Source organism: Musca autumnalis, unplaced genomic scaffold (assembly GCF_047663935.1).
Source record: "Musca autumnalis isolate F117 unplaced genomic scaffold, ASM4766393v1 scaffold_1, whole genome shotgun sequence".
NCBI classification, from domain to species: domain Eukaryota; kingdom Metazoa; phylum Arthropoda; class Insecta; order Diptera; family Muscidae; genus Musca; species Musca autumnalis.
In genome coordinates this window covers 316,292,491-316,314,326 of record NW_027411644.1, presented here as the reverse complement: position 1 = coordinate 316,314,326, position 21,836 = coordinate 316,292,491, and the positions used below count along the sequence as shown (strand labels likewise).

Here is a 21,836-nt window from a genome sequence, read left to right as displayed (position 1 = left end):
TTGTTCATCGGACGTCATTCTGACTCACTTTTCATGTTCTTTCTTTATCTATAAATACGTTTCTCTTATTAAGTTGCCCAGTATAGTTCGTTCTTCTATTCAGTAATAGCATTACGACACAGCGAATCGGGCGAATGGTAATTAATCTCCAAGTACTCAACAACCGTTTAATTGTTTGTGTAGTTTTAAAAGAACAATGCAAAATTTGATAAGCCATTGTGTAATTTAAATATTAAAAATATTTTAGCCTCCTTTTTGCAAACTTATGCCTCATTGTTATCAACAACAAAACCACGAAGCAATTGCTTTGTTCTGATAACCAGTTTCTGAGATTAATTCCCGACTTAATTGTGAAAAAACAGAGAAGGGGAATATGCACTCAGAAACGTGTTGGTCATTTGTTCTCATCGCAAAATGCCGGTTTTGTATAAACAAATGAGGTTCAGTGCCTAAGACCGGTAGTCCCGCAAACATCACTTTACGGTCAAGAACGTTGAAATTTCAAAAATTGTATGAGAATTAAAAAAATATGTATATAAATGTGCCCTGTATTTTGTGTGCGTCTTGTTTTCTGTAAACAATTTATAAACAAGCAATTCAAAAATGATTGACTTTAGATTGATGGGAAAACACGTGAATGTTTTCTTTTGTTGTAACCAAATAATAATAAAGAAAATAAATTATTATGCATAAATTGTATCACAACAACAAAAAGTGAATTTAAAAAATTGAAATTTGTTATTGTACAAAATTTGCTTGCCATTACCTGGAAATTCCTGTTCGTTGTGTTGTTATATGTGACCTTTAATTAGAAATAAATCAAATGAAAATAGTGGACAATTGTATTCATATATGATAACCTCCATCACCATATTATGATGCCGTTTTGATGGGAAAACCCCGATAATAATATTTTTAAACGATGTATTATCATCGCTTATTTGGCGTAGCGTCCGTCTGTTTGAAACATAATAGTAGGGTTGAGTTTCCAAATCAATCATCAAGTCTTCCGACTTCTTTGTAATAATGCTAATGCTGGTTAAGGCAGCAGCGTTTCTCTGTGGATGCAATTGGTTCGAGTACCATGTTTTCAACCATCGACTGCATAGGGTAAACTCTCCTGCTGGTGGCAATACTCATAGTTGGCCACTTTTGGAATAAAATTCACATAATAAAAAATTACTGTATATTCAACAAATTATCTGTTATATTTGTGTAAAATGTAATAAACAAGTGTGATTTGTTTTCACCTAGACACAAAATATTTTTTGTTCGAAAAATTGATTGGTTTTGCTCAAGCATTGTAATCGAATTCCAAAAATACCATATTTTGCTTTAAACATAGAAAACAAAAAAAAAAAAAAAAAATGCAAAATTCCGCAATATTGTAAAAATGAGCACTGATGAACACAAAAGATGAAAAGAAAACAAAAATTACGACCACTTATACAGGTTGTGCCTGAAATAACTCAACCATAAAAACCCAAAGAAAAATGAAACGAAAAAGAAAGAAATTAAAACAAGAATCTGATTCTTGGTATACATATAAAACAAATCAAACAAACAAAAATCACAAAAAATGCTTTTTCACCACGGCATCGAAGAGAACAGAATAAATTGTCCAAGAAAAGAGAAAAATATTGTCCAGTTGACAAAAACTATTTTTGAATCTAACAAATACAATGGTTGATATTGACAAAAACGATTGTTGGAGTCACAATACTGCATACGGAATCTAACAATATCTTTACAATACATATTTTGCTCCTCGAATATTGTTGGATAAATCACATTTTTTCTCTGCGTGTTTTGGGAATTACATGTTTCCATTTTCTTCTTTCTTCTTTATTTGCCATTCCGTATTCGGGTTTTAGCGATCATATAATTACATAATGATAATTTGGTATATTTAACAAATCAGTTTATTAATTTATATATAGGTTTCTGTTTTTAGCGGCATGTTTCCATCAGTGAGGACTTTTCAATAAAAGTATCAGTCGGCTGTGCCAACAGAGATATACCATGCCTTAATTGAAATTAATTCGTGCATTATCCACATTCTTAATGGACAAAATCAAACTGAATTTAATGCGTATTTGGGTATTTCAATATGGCAAAACCGTAAAAGAGAGTCCATATTCATATGAGGGAGAGAGCATATTCTGCTCCGAGACGCAAGGAAAACAACAAATTACAGAATTACCAAAAAAAAAAAAAAAAACAACAAGTAAAAAGTGTCAGTCGGCTTTGCCAACAGATATACATATACTCTCAGCCAATGTGAAGCGAAACTTTCACCTCCGGACAGATCGAATGTATTTAAGGTCTCTTCAGAATTCTGTGGCCCTTTTTGGACATTTGAACTTGCGTCAAAAATTTGGATTAGGAATTAACTGCACTAAGACACAAATGTTGAACTTTTGTGGGGCAGGTACCCTTAGGGAAGACCGATATGGGCCATTTGAGAAGTTAAACTAAGTTTTGATAAAAATGTTAGAAGATCCAAATGTTGGACCAAATCGGCTGATCAGTTCGAGAGTTATCGTGCTCTCCACCACTACATAAGGTGTCATAGGGGGTTTTTACACCTTTTGGCCTGTTTTCTCAAGAAGTATGGACTTGCACCTGAAGAAACTTTTACCGTCGTAATGGAGGTAGCGAATGCAAATCGCTTCAACAAAAATCAAAGTGATTCGAGAGCAGGTCTTAAAGTGAACTTATCCGAAATTTTGTGTGAGAGGTACCAGAAGGAGTAGACAAACATAGTCCATATTCGAACCTGATCTATATCTGGTAGATATATTAGGATGTGCAAAGTATAGATTACATCGGTCACTCCCTTCAAGAGTTATCGTGCGCATTTTTGAAGTTTTGTGGGGAGGTACCTGAAGTAGTGGACCGATATAGCCCATCTTCGAATTTAAACTATTTTTTGATAAAATATTACGATGGACAAATTTTGGACCGAATCTGCAGATCCGTTCGAGAGTTATCTTGCGCTCCAACCACTACACTCGGTGTCATAGGGGTTTTTTGTAACATTCAGGCTATTTTCTCAGGAAATATGGACTTGCCCCTGATGAAATTTGTACTGTCGTATGGGGGGCAGTGAATACAAGTTGCTGCAACAAAAATCAAAGTGAGTCGAGAGCAGGTCCTAAACTGAACTTTTCCGAAATTTTGTGTGGGAGGTACCCGAAGGAATGGACCGATTGAGTCCATATTGGAACATCATCTATGTCTTGTAGAAATTTTACTATGTGCAAAGTATGGACCAAATTTGTTACTTCCTTCAAAAGTTATCGTGCGCACAATTTTTGCGAACATTTTTAAAATTTTGTGGTGGAGATACTTGAAGGAGTGGACCGATATGGGTTATCTGCGAACTTAAACTAAGTTTGGACAAAATATTACGAAGGCCACATTTTGGACTAAATCGATTCATCCGTTCGTGAGTTATCGTGCGCACCAGCCAGACAGACAGACGGACGGACATTGCTAAATCGACTCCAAATTGTCTGAAACGCATTTCGTCCAAACATACTTGGGGTCTAAAACCATTATTTCGATGAGTTACATTTTGCCCGTATGAAAGTGTATATACCCTCGTTAGCATAAATGCTGAGGGTATAAACAGTTGTGTCGTTCCGTTTGTAACACATCGAAATATTTGTCGGAGACTAAAAATTAATATGATCAGCATAAAATTGTATGTCGATTTAACCATGTCCGTCTGTCTGTCTGTTGAAATCAAGATACAGCTCGCAATTTTAAGGGTAGAGAGATAGAGAATATTTGGTACAGACGTTTTTATTACTTGCAGGATGGTTGATATTGAAAATGGGATATATCGGTCCACGTTTTGATATAGCCCCCATAGAACGATATCTCCCGATTTTTGGTATTTTTAAGGTTTTAGTTTCATTATCCTTCCAAAATGGCTGAAATTTGGTACATAGTCTTCGTTGGGGGTATAAAACTTTCCCCCAGAATTTTGTCGGTATCGGTTCACGCCTTCATATAGCCCGCATAGAACGGTACCTCCCGATTTTCGGTATTTTGATGATTTTAGCTTCATTATCACACCGAAATAGCTGAAATTTGGTAATTAGTCTTCGTTGGGGGTATACAATTTTCTCCCAGAATTTTGTCGGTATCGGTCCACGCCTGCATGCAGCCCCCATAGAACGGTACCTCCCTATTTGCGGTATTTTGAAGGTTGTGGGCTCAATATTCCACCAAAATGGCTGAAAATTGGTATTGAAACCTCTTTGGGGGTACTCAATCTTCCCCTTCACATTTGTCGGTATAGGTCCACGTCTTCATATAGCCCCATAGAACAGTACCTCCCGATTTTCGGTATTTTGAACGTTATTGCCTTAATACTCCACCGAAATGGTGATATAAAACTGTTCCCCAGGTATATGTCTGTACAGGTCCACGCCTTCATATTGCCCCCATTCTCGTCTAAAATCCGTCGGTATAGGTCCCACCGAAATTACTGAAATTCGTAATTTAGTCTTCCAAGAGGTTATAAAATATTCCAGAACAGTATTATCTGCATATGTCCAGGTCTTCCTATATTTAAGTTTTAGCCACATTCTCTTATCGAAAAATTTGGTATTAAGTCTTCTTTGAGTCTAAAAACTTTCCGTCAGGAATTTGTCGGTATATATCGACGTGCCTCACATTGTTTTGCTGAAATTTCTGAAATTTGGTATTAAGACATACACGAAAGGAAACTATTCATTATATTTTACTTCAACACAACTCGTGGTGGAGGGTATAACAAGTTCGGCCCGGCCGAACTTAACGCCTTTCTTACCTCAGTTCGAGGCACAACAAAAACTATTGAAATCAATATTTCGTTGCGCATCCTTTATTCTGGATGACACAAACACATCTTTGAATTGACCGGGCCAATGGAGAACTTCTGCCGAATTGTTTTGGAATCACTCCTAAACCACTTCCCATACATGTTTTGGCTCGTTATCTCCCTGGAATGTCCATCTAAGTGGCATCTCTTCTTCAGCATAAGGCAACATAACGCCTTTTAATACATTACGAATCGTATCATAACTTATGATACCTGAAACAATCCTTAATTTCATTAATTTTATGAATTAGTCCAATTCTCTTCACGGGGACGAATAGTGCCCCAAGAGTCTTCTCAAAATGTATACGAATAGTCTCTGCTTGAGACTACAGTCGCGTGGCCAACATTTCAGGCTTCGGGTACAACATCGGTAACTAGCGACATACAGCGAGATCTAGTACGCAACTGGTTACCTGCCTTTTTAACGCATGGGAAGCTTGTAAATGGTAAAGGGAGATGTTAGGTATTTTTGGTCTTCCGTGAATTCAAACGTTCATCTATGGACAGATCGAACATAACCAAAATCCTTTTCGCCAAAAATTATTTATTCAGGACATTTTCAGAACTTTTAGGCATTTGATCGGTAAGAATTTCCAAAGGATCCTTGAACAGACCTTAAACAGGTGGACTTATGTTGACAATTTTTGGTGGAGAAATTTTGTGAATACTGGGAACCACATACGTCAAATTACAGATCGGTCAAAAATCCTAGCTAAAATCGGAGGTACCACTATATAAGGACTATACCAAAACATTGGCAATTTTTAGTGAAGAGGTGTTTTCACCACTGGGAATCTCTGAAACATCAAATTACAGGTAGTTCTTGTGACACCGAACCTGTCTCAGGTTTTGACACAGATTGCCATACCCCGCTTCTAAATCACAAAATATATTGAACAAACGAATGACAAATTATATGGCTGGAAAACAGTTCTATGTAGAATTTAAAGGTGCTAAATCACAACAAGTTCTAGTTCTACGTTGCAAGGGCTCCAATTCCACCAGTCAATGGTAACCTTATATTGTAGCACCACACAACTCTTCGGACCAAACAACACCGAATTAAATTTACCTCACCAAATCATCCTGACTACAATGTCTAGAACAAACCTCCTCAGAAAGCGAAACATATAGGGTCAAATTCCAAGCAAACACTTTCCCTATTAAACTTCTTGGATTGGAAGAAGAAGAATAAAATGTCCTTGACTAATTTTTAAATTCGTGTCTTTTTTTATTTTAGTACCTTCCTTCCGTATGTCTTTCGGGCTGGTACGTATGACGAATATTGAAATATTATCGCACGATAACTCCCGAACAACCGATGTGGTCTATAGTTTGGTCCTCAGAATATTTCTTCCAGACACCGATCAGGTTCGAATATGGACTTTATCGGTTCACTTCTTCGTGTAACTTTCGCACAACATTGTTAGAAAAATTGCAATTTAAGGAATGTTGCAATTTAATTGCAATGGACTCCGAGGTAAGATCGAGGAAATAGTAGATTTTATGAGTCGGAGGAATATCAAGGTCGCTGCGGTGCAAGAAACCAAGCTCAACAACAACTGTATCTTACAACGTTGCGATGGTTACAACGTTCTAAGGAAGGATCGCACCAGAAGTGGAGGTGGGGGATTAGCTTTTCTATTGTACCAGTCTGTCCAATACAGACCTATCTCGATTGAGCCTGTCTCTAATGACCCGCACATGGAATGTATGGGGGTAGCAGTCAGGTGCGGAACTGCCGAGATAGAGTTGCTGAACGTATACATCCCGCCGAGAAATAGCTGTATCTCAGATTATGTGCCTAACATTAGCCCGCTTTTGGAAGGTCATAATCGTCTGGTACTGGGGGACCATGATGCACATTAGCGCATCATGAGATGTGGCATTCGGCCCTCGGAAACGACCAGAGAGATACAGCGCTGGCTGAGCAGATTGGCAGCTCTACGTTTTGCACGATCAATGAGGACGCCCCTACCAGAATTAGAGGAGGGTGTCACAGCCCGCCAGACATAACCATCATGCATCTGGTCTGAAAAATGACGTTACCTGGCAACCCGTCATTGCCCTTGGATCAGACCATCTCCCCATAATTGTCTCCCTTAGCAGACCACCTGATTTCATTACCTCTGAACGCCACACATTCGTCAATCATAAGAAAGCTGATTGGCCGGGATTCAGAGAGTTCACCAATCACCGCTTCAGAGAACTGCCCAATCCTTCTGATGTTTGGGTAGCGGAAAGGACGTTCCGAGACATCATCACTGCAGCAGGCGCTCGCCATATCCCTGCTGGTCGAATACCCGAAGTAAGACCAAAATTCCCAGCAGAGGCGACGGGACTAGCAAATGAGCGTAACGTATGCGGATGATTGCACGATCCTGGCGTCGGGTACCTATCCTGATGACATCTGTGAGAGACTGTACAACTATTTGACCGATCTTACCACCCTTTTCCATTCGAGAAATATGCAGATTTCCGCCAAAAAATCAACGGCCACTCTGTTCACCACATGGAAAGCGCAGTTTGGAAGAGAGTTGAATGTCGTGGTCGACGGTAACAGAATTCCGACCACTAACTGCCCCAAAATTTTAGGGGTCACATTCGACAAACTGAAATGTAGGAACAAGGTCCTCAAGTTCCTACCGGTAGCACTTGGGGTATCTGCACCCTTGTTGACCACATATAAAACGATAGGTCGATTTGTGGTAAGCTATGCGGCGCCAGTCTGGTCCCCGAGATTATGTGATACGAATTGGAAAAAGATTCAAACTTGCCAGAATCTCTTCAAATCTTCAGTGGACCATCTACATGAGGAGGCAAAGATTCTTCCAGTAAAGCAACACAATGATGCTTTCGTTGCAGTACCTGCTTGGATGTTACCGTGTGAGCCATTCCAATCACCGACACATTCAACCTTTATAGGCAGATCAGGAAGGATATCCATGCTCTCGGGGGAGAGGTCCAACGATACAAGAGAGAACCCCTATATCAACTAGCATATCAAGCACGTTTAAATAGTATTCACACGGATGCAGTTACCAAGGCCTTAAGCAACTATAGTGTGAATAAAGTCCTCGCAATACATCCCCCATCTATTGCAGCTGAGGAGCGTCAGCTGCCATGACAAACTAGAGTAGTTTTGGCTCAACTACTCTCGGGATATTGCAGTCGCCTAAATTCTTATGGGGCGGAAATCGACCGTGCCGTGCAAGACATCTGCCCAGTATGTGGCATGGGCCCGCACGACACAAAACACCTTTTCAATTGCCCAGCCAAACCTACTCATCTAAGTCTAGTGAATCAGTGGTTACATCCCATCGAAGCAGCCACTTTCCTGGAACTGGAGATAGACCCAGAGCCAGATTGAACAGAAGAACGAACATACAAACATAATAACAAACACTGTTACAACAACAACAACAAAGTCGATGTTTCGGACTGTAATTTTCGATGTTCATAAAACATGTCCACTAAAAATTTTCAAAACAGGTCCACACTTTGACCTAGCCCCCTTCCGATTAAAGACGCTTTTAAATACATTTTTCCTTGGTCATAAAATATCTCCACGTAAAATTGTGGACAGTTCGGCCCGGACGAACTTTAAAAATTTTACTTGTTACAGTTTCGGCTGTTATTTGCATCTGTGGTGGGTCTGGTATTGTAAGTCAAAATATATATTTAATTCACTACTTAGATTTTTTCTAGTTGTGAGGTGCTCAATCCTTGCTGTTGAGAAACCAGACAAATTTGATTGTCGATTTCGAAGATATACATACTATAAAGGTTGCATCCCACGTTATAATTTCCGATGTACAATTCTCTAATGTTTCAATAGTTAATCTCTCAGTAATTCGTTCTCTGGCTTTTTATTTCATTCTTCACCTGTCATTAGTTGGCTTCATGAAGCATTTCTGTTCACCATTTTAAATTACCAAAAATAATAACTTTCACTGAATAAGTTAAGTCTCTCTTTTCAGTGGATCATACAATTTCCTGTGTATTACGTCCGTATGTATGGACTAAAATGAACGAATATGTCTAAAAAATACTTATAATAAAACTACGTCATAAAAATCGAAAAAATAATAAATTTCAAAAAAGAAAAAACGCAGCACACAAACTCATACATATATACCATTCCAAACCACCATCGTCGATATATTGATCATGTATCGAATAATAATAATTCTTTCGTTGATATCATCAAGTCTATGTCGTAAGTATGCGCTTGTGTAGTTGTGAGAGAAGCTTTTGAATACATTGAAATATCGTTTCATTTTAGAATATGGATCGCCGTGCACAACTTCCGATAATGTAGCAGGCATATGTGTGCCTGTCAAATCATGTAAACCCGCATATGATTTTTTCAATCAACTAAAGGAAAACCACCGTGAGATAACATCAAGTGAAAGAGAGGAAATACAAAGTTTACATTGTGGGACCTTTTGGAATGGGGTATGCTATACAGAGTTTAAGGGATTAAATATTGTTACGGAATTAGATTTAACTAATCTCCGTGTAGACGTTGTTTTATTCCCCAGTACGATTTGTACCAAATAAAACAGGGTTCGTTTTAGATTACGTTTCTACAATGCTTTATTTATTTTATTACGCTTATTCAGAACCGACTTTAATTACTAAGCACACAGCAAGTCTCTAGTTAGCACGCAGCTACTCTTTTACCGATCTGTTCAGTTCAACGCTTAAAACAAAACTCAACTCGTCATTGCCAGTTCCCCTGTATTTATACCCCAAAGTCTCCTTGGTCTAGAATTATCCAGAAAGTCTGGCAACACCTCGAATCCGTGCAACGAACACACAGACGCACATTCGCACTAAGCGAACAACCATACTCACATACATACATACATGGGGGGAATACAGGCGGACGACAAGCAAAGTAATGACGTAATTACAGCAACAAACAAATGCAAGAAAGAAGTAGCAACTAAACGATAATTACATGATTATGACAAAACAAAATAAAAGCACATTAATGAAAGGTAAAGTAACATCTAGAATAATGAAGAGAGTTCTACTTGGTAGTTGTTGTTGCTTAAATAAAGTAACTGCGTAATAAGAACTTTACGTTACAATTCAAATTTTTAAATTAACGGAAATTAAACTAAACTAACTTAAACCTATCAGTTACATTCGTAACAATATATACATACATATATGCTCTACAGAAGCTAATGTATTTTATGAAAGATTTTAAAGTTTTTGGCAGAGAGCGAAAATTAACTAAGCTCATTCCACTCCCTTCATACCCATAAACTTAGAAATCTTTCACGAAATATATCAGCGACTATCTTCGAAATTAGTAAATGATGTAAACAATGTTTTTTTTTTAACAGCCTCATATCTGCTGTGAGACATCAAAGGTTCAATTAAACCCGGATGGTTTGTCAGTTCTGCAAAATCAAACGTGTGGAGTTTATTTTCGAGATAAAGTTACATATGGTTATGAGGCAAGATTAATGGGTTATCCATGGATGGCGTTATTGGTGTACGATGATGAAAAAGATCCCTACAAATGTGCAGGTTCGCTGATAAGTGAACGTGAGTATTTTACAATGTGGAAATATGTAGTAGAGGTTTTCTTAAGTCGACGTTATTTCTCTTTGTTTCCTTTAGAATATGTCCTTACAGCTGCACACTGCATCAGAGGCAGGGAAATGAGCATGTAAGTATAAATGCAATTTTATAGCAAGCTTTTAATAGAGGGCGTCGAACCGAAATTAAGCTCTAAAAATTACATCAGCAAATCTCATTCGTGTATTGCAATTTGAGCATACATACTTTAGGTGTTCTGGAAAGCATTTCGTTCTCCAAAAAGTATCAAAAGTTCTACACAAAATTATAAGAGTGAAAGAAAAAAATGTGTTCCTTTTCCCTATTTTATATTTTTGGTCAATGCAGAATGCAGCAGCATGGTTCTTAAATTGTTTATATAGGCGGATTAATAGTCGACGAACAAGCGGTTTATGTTTTTCATATTTTTAACGAGCGTTCTCTAGGATTTGGCGTACAGTGAAGATTTGTCCTATTGTCGATTTCCTTGATCTAAAATCGCATTGGACCCGATAATTCCATTGACCATTGGTTTCACACAATACACCCGACAGCAGCCAAGGGTAGGACACGTATGCCTCTATGGTTGGCACAAACCGTCTTGTCTCCTTTCTTGAGCACGGATCGTACACAGAAAAAAAATCCGGCGATAAAAAAGCATATTGACGAAATTCGATAACATTATTTGATAACAAAGCAAAAATACAACTGATAAAATATTTCACATATTGACTAAAATATTTATCGATTTTTTTATATTGAACTGATATAATGGAATATCTGGAATATTTTGATAAATATTTTTGTCAATATGTGAAATATTTTATCAGTTGTATTTCTACTTTGTTATCAAATAATTTTATCGAATTTTGTCAATATGACAATTTTTTTATTGCCGGAAAATCGATAAATTTTTATTGAATCTTAGATTTTTTTTATCAAATGCCTAAAATGTTTTTTCTGTGTAGCAAACTGAGGTTTCAATGTTTGGATATACCTTCTTTCAAGCAAGGTTTGTTAATTAACTGATGCATACTCCATATCAGTATGATTCCCATCAGCTCCTGCATGTTGTATTGCTGTCATGACCTCACTTTCGCTAGGTGGTAAACACACAGTGGGATTGGTTCTGGAGTGTCTGCATTGCCGTAAATATACGATAACAAGAGCTTGATGAAATGCTCCTTCCAAATGCTCAGTACGCTATCTGTATCAATTATCATCATAGCTGGAGAATGTGCCTGCACCATAACCTTTAGTCTGGTGTTTAACATTCTGGTATTTTTCGGACTTCATTCTGACTTCAAAACATCTCGAGTTTCACACGTTCACGTTTTACAGCTCATTTTTTTACCCTCAACCTTTAGGGTGAAGAGGATAAATACAGTTTCATATGACCAAAATGTGCCTCATCGGCATAATGGTTTTAGACGACAAGTATGTTTGAACGAAATCCGTTTCAAACATGTCCGTCTACCTGCCTGGATGGAGCGGACGATAATACTCGAACGGATCAACCGATTGGGTCAAAAATGTTGGCCTTGTAATATTTTTTTAAATATTGTTTAGTTTCGAAGATTGGTCCATTTCTTCGGGTACCTCATCTACAAAAGTTCAAAATTTGTCGGCGAAATGTTGGGCATCATAAACCTCTAAAGGAGTAACTGACGTGGTCCATACTTTGCATTTCGTAATATTTCTACCAGATATAGATCAAGTTCGAATAAGGACTATATAGGTCTACTCCTTAGGTTACCTCCCACACAAAATTTCCAAATTTTTGGTACAAGTGCAGTTTAAACACACTTCTCGAATCGTCAAAAAAAAATTGCAGCAGATTGTGCCCGCCGTCCCTCCTACGATGGTACGATACTTCCTACTGTAATATCCCAAAAGCTATAAATAACCCCGACGTACATAGATTTCCATGAAAGTCTATATCGGAAAACACCGTCAGGTTCCTTAATCGCAAAAGTTCAAAATTTTCGGTTAAATGTAATTTACGGGCTGTTCACCAATCGTTATGAAGTTTTTTTTAACGAATTTTTTACTCTTTGCGTTGCTCCGACATAATATTTTTTACAGTTAGTTCAATGCTTGCTGACATTATGGCCCAGAAGCTAGAGAAAATCCTACGGCGACCAACCAATATGGCCCCGAAATATGCAAATATTAAGGGCCACTCCACCATAAACCTCCCGCACAAAAGTTTTTACCCTAATAATCATATTACATTTATGTCTACCACTCCTATTACACTGTGAACACAAATTTTGGGGCAGAGTATTATTGTTCTTTTGTCTTCTAAAAATATGCTTTTCCTATCTCCTCTTCTCCCAATTGGCGCTTCGTTTTGCTACTGACTGCAGAGTTCACGTGTTCTTCTCTTTAGAAGCCTTACGACACTTCTAAATTTTTAGACGGTGGTTTTTTTGGTGCTCAAGTATAGATTTTGTGGCAGTTTGAGGAGAGTGAATTACTCTTTGCCACTACGCTTCTACATTATCGGAAGAAGAAGTGTCGTCTTCCAGCATGTGGGTAAGTTGAGCGAATTAGCGGACATGTGTTGTAGGGTGACGTAGGGGATGGAAGATACCAAGGAACGGTCCTGACCGGCTTTAACATGGCAAAGCCCAGGATTTATTTTGGTCCCTCTTTCATCTCAAGTGGACACTGACCACTGAAAAAACAGCCTATTATGAAAAAACGAAAGAAAAGAAAAACAAATCCCTGAAAAGTTGACGACCCCCGCAAACGTTTAAAGGACCATGATCTGCGAATCTGCACCTGGAATGTTCGCACTCTTTATAGAGAAGGTGCAGTTTACGCATTGGCAGATGTACTTGAAAAGTACAAGGCCGATATAATTTCCATACAGGAAATACGATGAATTGGGAAGGGCGTCACAACAACACCTAAAGGTGATTATAGCTGCCATGACACAAAGCATGAGTTTGGTTGCGGATTTGTAGTTGCGGAGGTTAAAACATCTGGTCTCCAGCTTCATCCAGTGAATTAAAGGCTCGCTGCAATTCGATTAAAAGCAAAATTTTTCAACATCAGCTTTATTGGCGCTCATGCTCCCACTGAAGACAAGGACGAACAGAACAAAGATATATTTTACGAGAGCTTAGAAGAAACTTATGTCCGTTGCCCTGCCCATGACATTAAAATTATACTAGGCGATTTTAATACCAAAATTGGAAAGGAGAATATCTTTGGCCAAACAGTCGGGAAATTCAGTCTCCACAGTGAAACATCTGACAATGGTATGAGGCTGATAGACTTTGCAGCTGCAAGAAACATGGTAGTTAGCAGTATCAGATTTAAGCATCTCGATATTCATAAGGGCACCTGGCTGTCGCATAACAAGAAATCAAATTGATCACGTTGTGATAGATGGAAGACATGCATCAAGCCCAACAAACATAGACTCGGACCACTACCTTGTTGCAGCAAAGGTACGTACCAGATAAACGTAGCAAACAAAGTGCGAACAGACACAACCCGAAAGTTGGACATCGGTAAGCTGCAATCACAACAGATAGCCACAGCATATTCCACTCAACTGGCCCAACTGCTCAATCAAAGCACTCCTCGTCTCGATAACATATCAGGACAATGGTAAAACATTGCCCACTCGATGCAAACAGCCGCAAAATCAGTACTTGGATACCAGAGACCTCCACCAAGGAATCCATGCTATGACCAGGAGTGTCGTGCTGCTACCGAAGAGAAAAATGCGGCATATATGGCTACTTTACAATCAGTAGCAACGCGTAGCGCACGAGAGAGGTATCGAGAGAAAAGGAGAGAGGAGAAACGTCTTTTCCGCAGGAAAAAGAGAGAGATGGAAAAGCGGGAATGTGAACAAATCGAGATGTACGGGAGACAGAATGAAGTCCGAAAATTCTTCCAAAGAGTGAAAATAAAACTGATGGCTTTGGAACTGGCACATCCTCCAGAGAGAGACCAGCAAGGTAATTTGGTAACTGATACAGATAGTGTGCTAAGGATATGGAAAGAGCATTTTTCCAAACTGTTGGTATCCAGTAGTAGCAAAGTCGACTAAGATACCACAGATCCAATCCCAGAAGATAGTATTGAATGTATACCACCCGGCCAAGATGAGGTAAAGACAGCAATAAACCGGCTGAAGAATAAGAAGGCAGCAAGAGCTGATGGCCTACCAGCTGAGGTGTTTAAAACCGGAGGCGGCACGCTGATAAGGTGCATGCATCAGCTAGTTAGCTTAATCTGGCAGGAAGATCGCGTACCCGACGATTGGAACCTGAGCATCCTGTGTCCCGTCCATAAGAAAGGACATAAGACTTTATGCTCCAACTACAGGGGCATAAGTCTTCTCCCTATCGCCTGGCGGTGCACGCAGAATTGGCAGGCCAAAGAATGAAGAGATGACAAGGCGCGGTATTCCAAAAAGCGATGCACGAAACAGAGAGAACTGGAGATCTTTTCTTAGTTCGGTCTATGGAACAAATGTTCTATAATGGGTCAGCTAAGTAAGTAAGTAATACATGTGTTGTGTTTGCAGCTTCTCGATATCCAGCTTCCGTCGATCTGGTTTCTGTTTTTTCCATCTGAGGACAACCACGTGAACATGCGTATGTCGACGTGTTCATAGACAAATAAAAGAATAGACAGAGAAATTGTAGTGTGCTTGTTTTTGTAGGGGTCGCTCTGACAACCAATATGCAGTGTGTTCTCTCAATTGCATTTTGTTCTTGGGTAAATTGCAAGATTTTTTTGATTTTTTATATGAGGGTGTAGATCCGGCCAAATACTACTCACATATTGTCTTTTACCATCAAAAATGAATTGAGTATCTCTTAAACTGACTCAATTCGAATTCGACTAAGAGGATTTCTTCGTCTACACATTCATTAGTCTATGTACGTGTTGTAACCAGGTGCTGCTCGTTACCACGTTTTTTTGCGATCGATCAGCTCATTTCATCGTCAGATGTTCCCTCATGAAGGCTGAAATTGCCGACCGATATTTTCCCTCCCAATTTTAGCATTAAAATCCCCTAGTACATACTTAATTTCATGACGGCGGTTATATGCTGTCTCTTGGCGGTCGTAGAATATGTCCTTGCTCTGTTGATCTTTCTCTTTGGGCGGGAATGACCTCAGATGAGACTGGTGTAAAAGAACTATGCTTTTATACGGATTCTGGCAATCCTCTCATCAACCGGAGAGAATGTGGAGAGCAGATTATTAAGACTTCTATTTATCATAGATCCAACGCCTAGCTCAAGTTTCGTTTCATGGCAGCTGTAATACAGTGTACTATCGTTGTGATAATTACTTCTGCCCAATTCCATCGCCCTTGCTGTAGGGCGATAATATCAGCTTAGTACTTACCAGGTACATCCGGCAGGGCACAAAACTGCACATACTCTTTAAAGAGTCCGGACATTACAGGTGAAGATTCGCAGATCCTTAAAAACTTTATATGGGGTTTGTTTCTCTTTTTTCTTGTTTTTCATAGAAAGTTGTTTTTTGGGGTGGATTACTAACCCGAAGCCCAACCCTAGTTTTTAGCTTACGGTTGTCTTCTGTAATTTGAATTTTATTAATTATTATATTGAATAATTCGTTTCATTGTAGAATGTATGTGCGGCTGGGAGAGCATAACAAAACTTCAGCTGTAGACTGTCTTAAATTGGGACCAAAGACGATTTGTGCTCCACCACCCGTGGAAGTGGGCATTGAGGAATTTATTTTGCATCCAAACTATCGTTCTGTTTATAATGATATTGCCTTATTGCGTTTGGAACGAAAGGTAGCGCCGGATCGTAAGTAGTTTTATTTTCCATGCAATGCTTTATGATGGAGGTTAAAATAAATTTTCAAAAATTTTATTTTCAGTCCACATAAGACCCACTTGCTTACCCATTTTTGATGATCTACGGCAGAAAGAACATGAACAGTATGTATTATCCGGTTGGGGAAGAACTGAAACAGGTTTGTAAGCATTTTAGAATTAAAAAATGTGAACAAGATTTGGTATCATACAAAAATTCTTCTTTTTATTAAAGGCAATTCTTCGGATGTTTTAAAAGTGGCACTAGTACCGCGTGTCGATATTGCTACGTGTGAAAATCAACTTCAACCGTATCGTTTTCGTCATCATCTCAATACTAGTCACATATGTGCCGGTTCGAAAGATTTAGTTGATGCCTGTAAGGGAGATTCTGGTGGTCCACTTGGTTTTCTTGACATTTATAATGGTCAGTCGCGTTTTGTACAATATGGCATTGTAACGGTCGGAGTTGATAAATGTGGAGAGAAAAATGTTCCCGGAATTTATGCCAATGTCTCTCATTATATGCAGTGGATTACGGATCATATAAAATTAGAATAATATGTAAAATGAAAAATTAAATTAGTTATGGAAATAATATTTAAATAAAAAAGTATACAAGATTTTATGTAATCTTAGGTAAAAAAGTCATAACCCTAGTGCTCAGGATATGTAAAAGAAAATGTGGAGCAAAATCTTGCAATTAACCCGTAAAAATTGTCTTCGAATAATGTTGAGTTATTTGGTTTGATGTACAACGCCGCGCATTACATGGATATTTCTTCGTCTGTACATTAATTAGTCTATGGTTGCAACAATACAAAGAACAAGTAAACAAGTATCAGTCCGCTTTGCCGACAGGGATATACCCTCAGCCCGTTCAAGAGATATCGTGCATAGCATTTTAGTGACATTTTTTAAATATTGGGGGGATGTATCGGAAGTTGTGGACCGGTATTGCCTATCTCCGAACTGAAACTAAGTTTGGACAAAATATGACAGAGGCCAAAATTTGGACCAAATCGTTTGATCACTTTGTGCTCTCCAGCCATAGGGGTTTGTTACACCTTTTGGTCTGTTTTCTCAAGTATGGATTTGGCCCTGAAAAAACTTTTACCGTCGTAATGGAGGCAGCGAATGCAAGTTCGTGCGCACAATGTTTCCAAACATTTTTGAACTTTTATGGGGGAGGTACCTGAAGAAGTTGACCGATATGGCTTTTCTTTGACCTTAAACTAAGTTTGGACAAAATATTACGAATGCCAAATTTTGGAGCGAATCGACAGATCCGTTCGAGAATTATCTTGCGCTCCAACCACTACACTCGGTGCCATAGGTGTTTTTTGCACCTTTAAGGCTATTTTCTCAAGAAGTATGGACTTGCCCCTGATGAAACTTGTACCGTCGTATGGGGGGTGTGAATACAAGTTGTTACAACAAAAATCAAAGCGATTCGAGAGCAAGTCCTATACTGATCTGACGCGCAAATGTCTCTTTGAGAAAACGCAACTACAAAATTTACCAAGTTTGGATGAGAAATTGGAGTTTTTAGAAAACCACTTGCTATTGTCTTGCGGAGACACTGTGGAAAGAAAAAAGAGTCTTAATCATACATTTTCCTAGATCAAACACGAATTTAAACGGAGATGGCTAAAAGCTCATAAATTTGAAGAAGTTTTTATGAAAAACAACCAGAAGTGGCTGGAAGGCACTTTTGAAATACCAGTGCATTCTCTTAATCAACCAGCAAATCATTTTCGGATTCGAGCGAACGAAGCAAGAGAAGAAAATCTGAGGAAATTCGATCAAATGTTGATGATGAAATGATTATACATGCCGCACAAGTCGTATTGCAAACGGATGGAAAAAGAACTGCCTCAAAATTGCTCAAAGAAATAGGAAATTCACCAACAAAGGCTAGTAAATATAGAAAAGCTTATTCCATGACCAATGAAACAATTGCTCCTTTGACCCCGTTCCAAGCACTCAAAATGTTCGTAGAAGATTCGTAGATCTAACAAGACGACAATATGAAATAATAAGGGCAACTAACCCAAAGCATTACCCTTGTTACGACTTTTTGTTGAAAGCAAAACAAGAATGCTACCCACCAAAGACGGCATTCCGAGTAACGGCTACCTGCACAGAAATTTATTTACAATACCTAATGGATCATACTATTCAACGGTTATTAATCTACCTGGAAGAAGTGTTATCAACCCTTAACGAAATTGAAAGAAATTCATTAACGACCATTTATAAATGGGGGTGTGACGGGTCACAACAAGCTCGGTACAAACAAAAATTCTCGGGAGAAGCCGAATCCGATGCTAGTATATTTTTGAGTTATTTGTCCCACTTCAAATTATTTGTGTGGTAAAGAAAACAAAGTGTTGTGGCAAAACCCAACACCATCATCACCACGATTTTGCCGCCCCATCAGATTTCGGTATGTGAAAGAAACTACAGATGTAACAAAAAAGGAAATAAGTTATGTGCAAAATGAAATTAAGAACCTCACTCTCACAAAAGTAAATATTGATGGAAAAGAATTTGCTTATAATCACATTTTAAAAATTACCATGGTTGATGGCAAAGTTTGCAATGCTGTAACCAACACGACCTCAACTAGCCGATGCTATATATGTGGCGCCACTTCCAAAGACTTCAATAATTTAAGCAAAAAGGAACGAGATAAATCCCGATGCTCTTGAGTTTGGAATTTCGGTATTGCACACAAAAATACGTATTTTTGAAAGCATTCTGCATTTGGCATATAAATTGCCCGTGAAGAAATATGGCAAGAAAAGGACCCAGGAAGAAAAAGTATTAGAAGAAGAAAGGAAAAAAGAAATCCAAGAAAGATTCTGCTTAGAAACTGGGCTGTTGGTGGACATGCCTAAAACCAATTTTGGTAATACCAATGATGGCAATACGTGTAGGAGATTTTTTGAAAACACAGAATTAGCGGCGGACATAACAGGCATTAACCACGAATTAATACTTACTTACTTAGCTGGCCCATTACAGAACATTTGTTCTATAGGCCGAACTTAGAAGAGATCTCCATTCCTCTCTATTTGTTGCTTCGCACTCTGGAATACCGCTCCTTTTCATCTCATCATCCACTTGTTTGCGCTTGTTGTGTTTACGGAGGTGCCGAGGTATACGAAGTCTTTTACTACCTCAAAATTATAGGAACCAACTTCAACAGTTGGTCCGATTTCAATGGACGCATTACGCGTCGACACCATCAACTTGGTCTTCTCATCGTTTACCGCCAGACCCACTTTAGCAGATTCTCCTTCGACCTTTATAAAGGTATCAGTTACTTCTTTTACTGATCGGCCCATGATGTCTATATCATCAGCATAAGCAAGTAACATGTGACTATTGGTGTAGATTGTGCCACTTCTTTTGACGTTTGCCTCTCGTATAACCTTTTCTAGCAGGATGTTGAAGAGGTCACACGAAAGGCTGTCTCCTTGTATGAAACCTCTTTTGGTACCAAACTCTTCGGAGAAGTTCTTTCCTATTTTAACTGAGGACCTCGTGTCAGTTAAAGTCATTTTACAAAGCCGGATGAGCTTTGCGGGGATACCAAATTCAGACATGGCTTGGAATACCTTGGAACGCAGAGGGCTGTCGAAGGCTGCTTTATAATCGACAAAAAGGTGGTAGGTGTCGATCTGCATCTCTTGGGTCTTCTCCAGGATTTGCCGCAGGGTAAATATCTGGTCAATGGTGGACTTGCCAGGTCTAAAGCCGCATTGGTATGGTCCAATTATCTCGTGACCATAGGCTTTAGTCGTTCGCACAATATCCCTGACAGCATCTTGTAGGCAATAGGGAGTAGACTTATGCCCCTATAGTTAGAGCATACAGTCTTATCTCCCTTTTTGTGGACGGGGCACAGGATACTCAGGTTCCAATCGTCGGGTACTCGTTCTTCCTGCCAGATGATGCTAACTAGCTGATGAATACACCTTATCAGCGTGTCGCCTCCGGTTTTGAACAGCTCGGCTGGTAAGCCATCGGCCCCTGCTGCCTTATTATTCTTCAGCCGATTTATTGCTGTCTTTACCTCATCTTGGCTGGGCGGTCTCTGGTATTTAAGTATGGATTTTGCGGCTGTTTGCATGGAGTGGGCAATACTTTGCCATTGCGCTGATTGTTATCGGGCTGAGCAGTGCTTTGATTAAGCAATTGGGCTAGTTGAGTGGAATATGCTGTGGCTATCTGTTGTGATTGCAGCTTAACGATGTCCAACTTTCGTGTTGTGTCTGTTCGTACTTTGTTTGCTACGTTTAAGCGGGTGCGTACCTTTGCTGCAACAAGGTAGTGGTCCGAATCAATGTTTGCGCCTCGGAACGATCGTACATCCAACACGTTCGATGAATGTCTTCCATCTATCACAACATGATCAATTTGGTTTGTTGTTTTCTGATCTGGAGACAGCCAGGTGCCCTTATGAATATCGAGATGATTAAATCTGGTACTGCTAACTACCATGTTTTTTGCAGCTGCAAAGTCTATCAGCCTCATACCATTGTCAGATGTTTCACTGTGGAGACTGAATTTCCCGACTGTTGGGCCAAAGATATTCTCCTTTCCAATTTTGGCATTAAAATCGCCCAGAATGATTTTAATGTCATGGGCAGGGCAACGGTCATATGTTTCTTCTAAGCGCTCGTAAAATATATCTTTGGTCTGTTCGTCCTTTTCTTCAGTGGAAGTATAAGCGCAAATAAAGCTGATGTTGAAGAATTTTGCTTTTATTCGAATTGCAGCAAGTCTTTCATTCACTGGGGTGAAGTTAGATACAAGTTGTTTTAGCCTCCGACTAACTACGAATCCGCAACCAAACTCATGCTTTACGTCATGGCAGTTATAATACAGTGCGTCACCTTTAGGTGTTGTTGTGACGCCTTTCCCAATCCATCGTATTTCCTGTATGGCAGTAATATCGGTCTTGTACCTTTCAAGTACGTCTGCCAATGCGAAGACTGCACCTTCTCTATAAAAAGTGCGAACATTCCAGGTGCAGATTCGCAGATCATGGTCCTTAAAACGTTTGCGGGGTTCGTCAACTTTAGAGGGGTTTGTTTTTCTTTTCTTTCGTTTTTTCATAGTAGGCTGTTTTTTCTAGGGGAGGGTTACTAACCCGACGCCCAAACCGTTAACGTTCTTATGGACGAACGCGCGGCACATGTTAGCTCACTACCTTTAACGTGTGTTAAAGGCAGTTCCCCAGGTGACACCACGGGGAGGTCAGTGTCCACTTGGGATGAAAGAGGGACCAAGATAAATCCTGGGCTTTGCCATGTTAAAACCGGTCAGGACCGTTGCTTGGTATCTTCCATCCCCTAGGTCACCCAACCACGAATTAATACATAGATTTAAAATTTTATTAGAGACGATTTCAAGTGGACACAAAATAAATACAACAAAATTCAAAGAATGTACCTTCAACACCGTGCAAATGTATGTGGAATTATACGACTGGCATCCCATGACTCCAACAATGCATAAATTACTATTACATGGGGCGACGACC

At 39.1% G+C, this 21,836-nt stretch overlaps 1 protein-coding gene across 1 annotated transcript in view; it reads left to right on the top strand.

Moving 5' to 3' along the window:
- The window catches only part of LOC141392761 (transmembrane protease serine 9-like), a 30,569-nt gene extending 13,713 nt beyond the window's left edge, over positions 1 to 16,856 (top strand). Inside the window, exons 7-12 of the mRNA XM_073965730.1 lie at positions 9,162 to 9,334; positions 10,237 to 10,441; positions 10,517 to 10,565; positions 16,084 to 16,271; positions 16,345 to 16,440; positions 16,515 to 16,856. Coding sequence (XP_073821831.1) covers positions 9,162 to 9,334; positions 10,237 to 10,441; positions 10,517 to 10,565; positions 16,084 to 16,271; positions 16,345 to 16,440; positions 16,515 to 16,840 — 1,037 coding nt within the window. The 3' untranslated portion in view covers positions 16,841 to 16,856. The remainder of the gene's footprint in view (positions 1 to 9,161; positions 9,335 to 10,236; positions 10,442 to 10,516; positions 10,566 to 16,083; positions 16,272 to 16,344; positions 16,441 to 16,514) is intronic.
- The last annotated feature ends 4,980 nt before the right edge of the window (positions 16,857 to 21,836 follow it).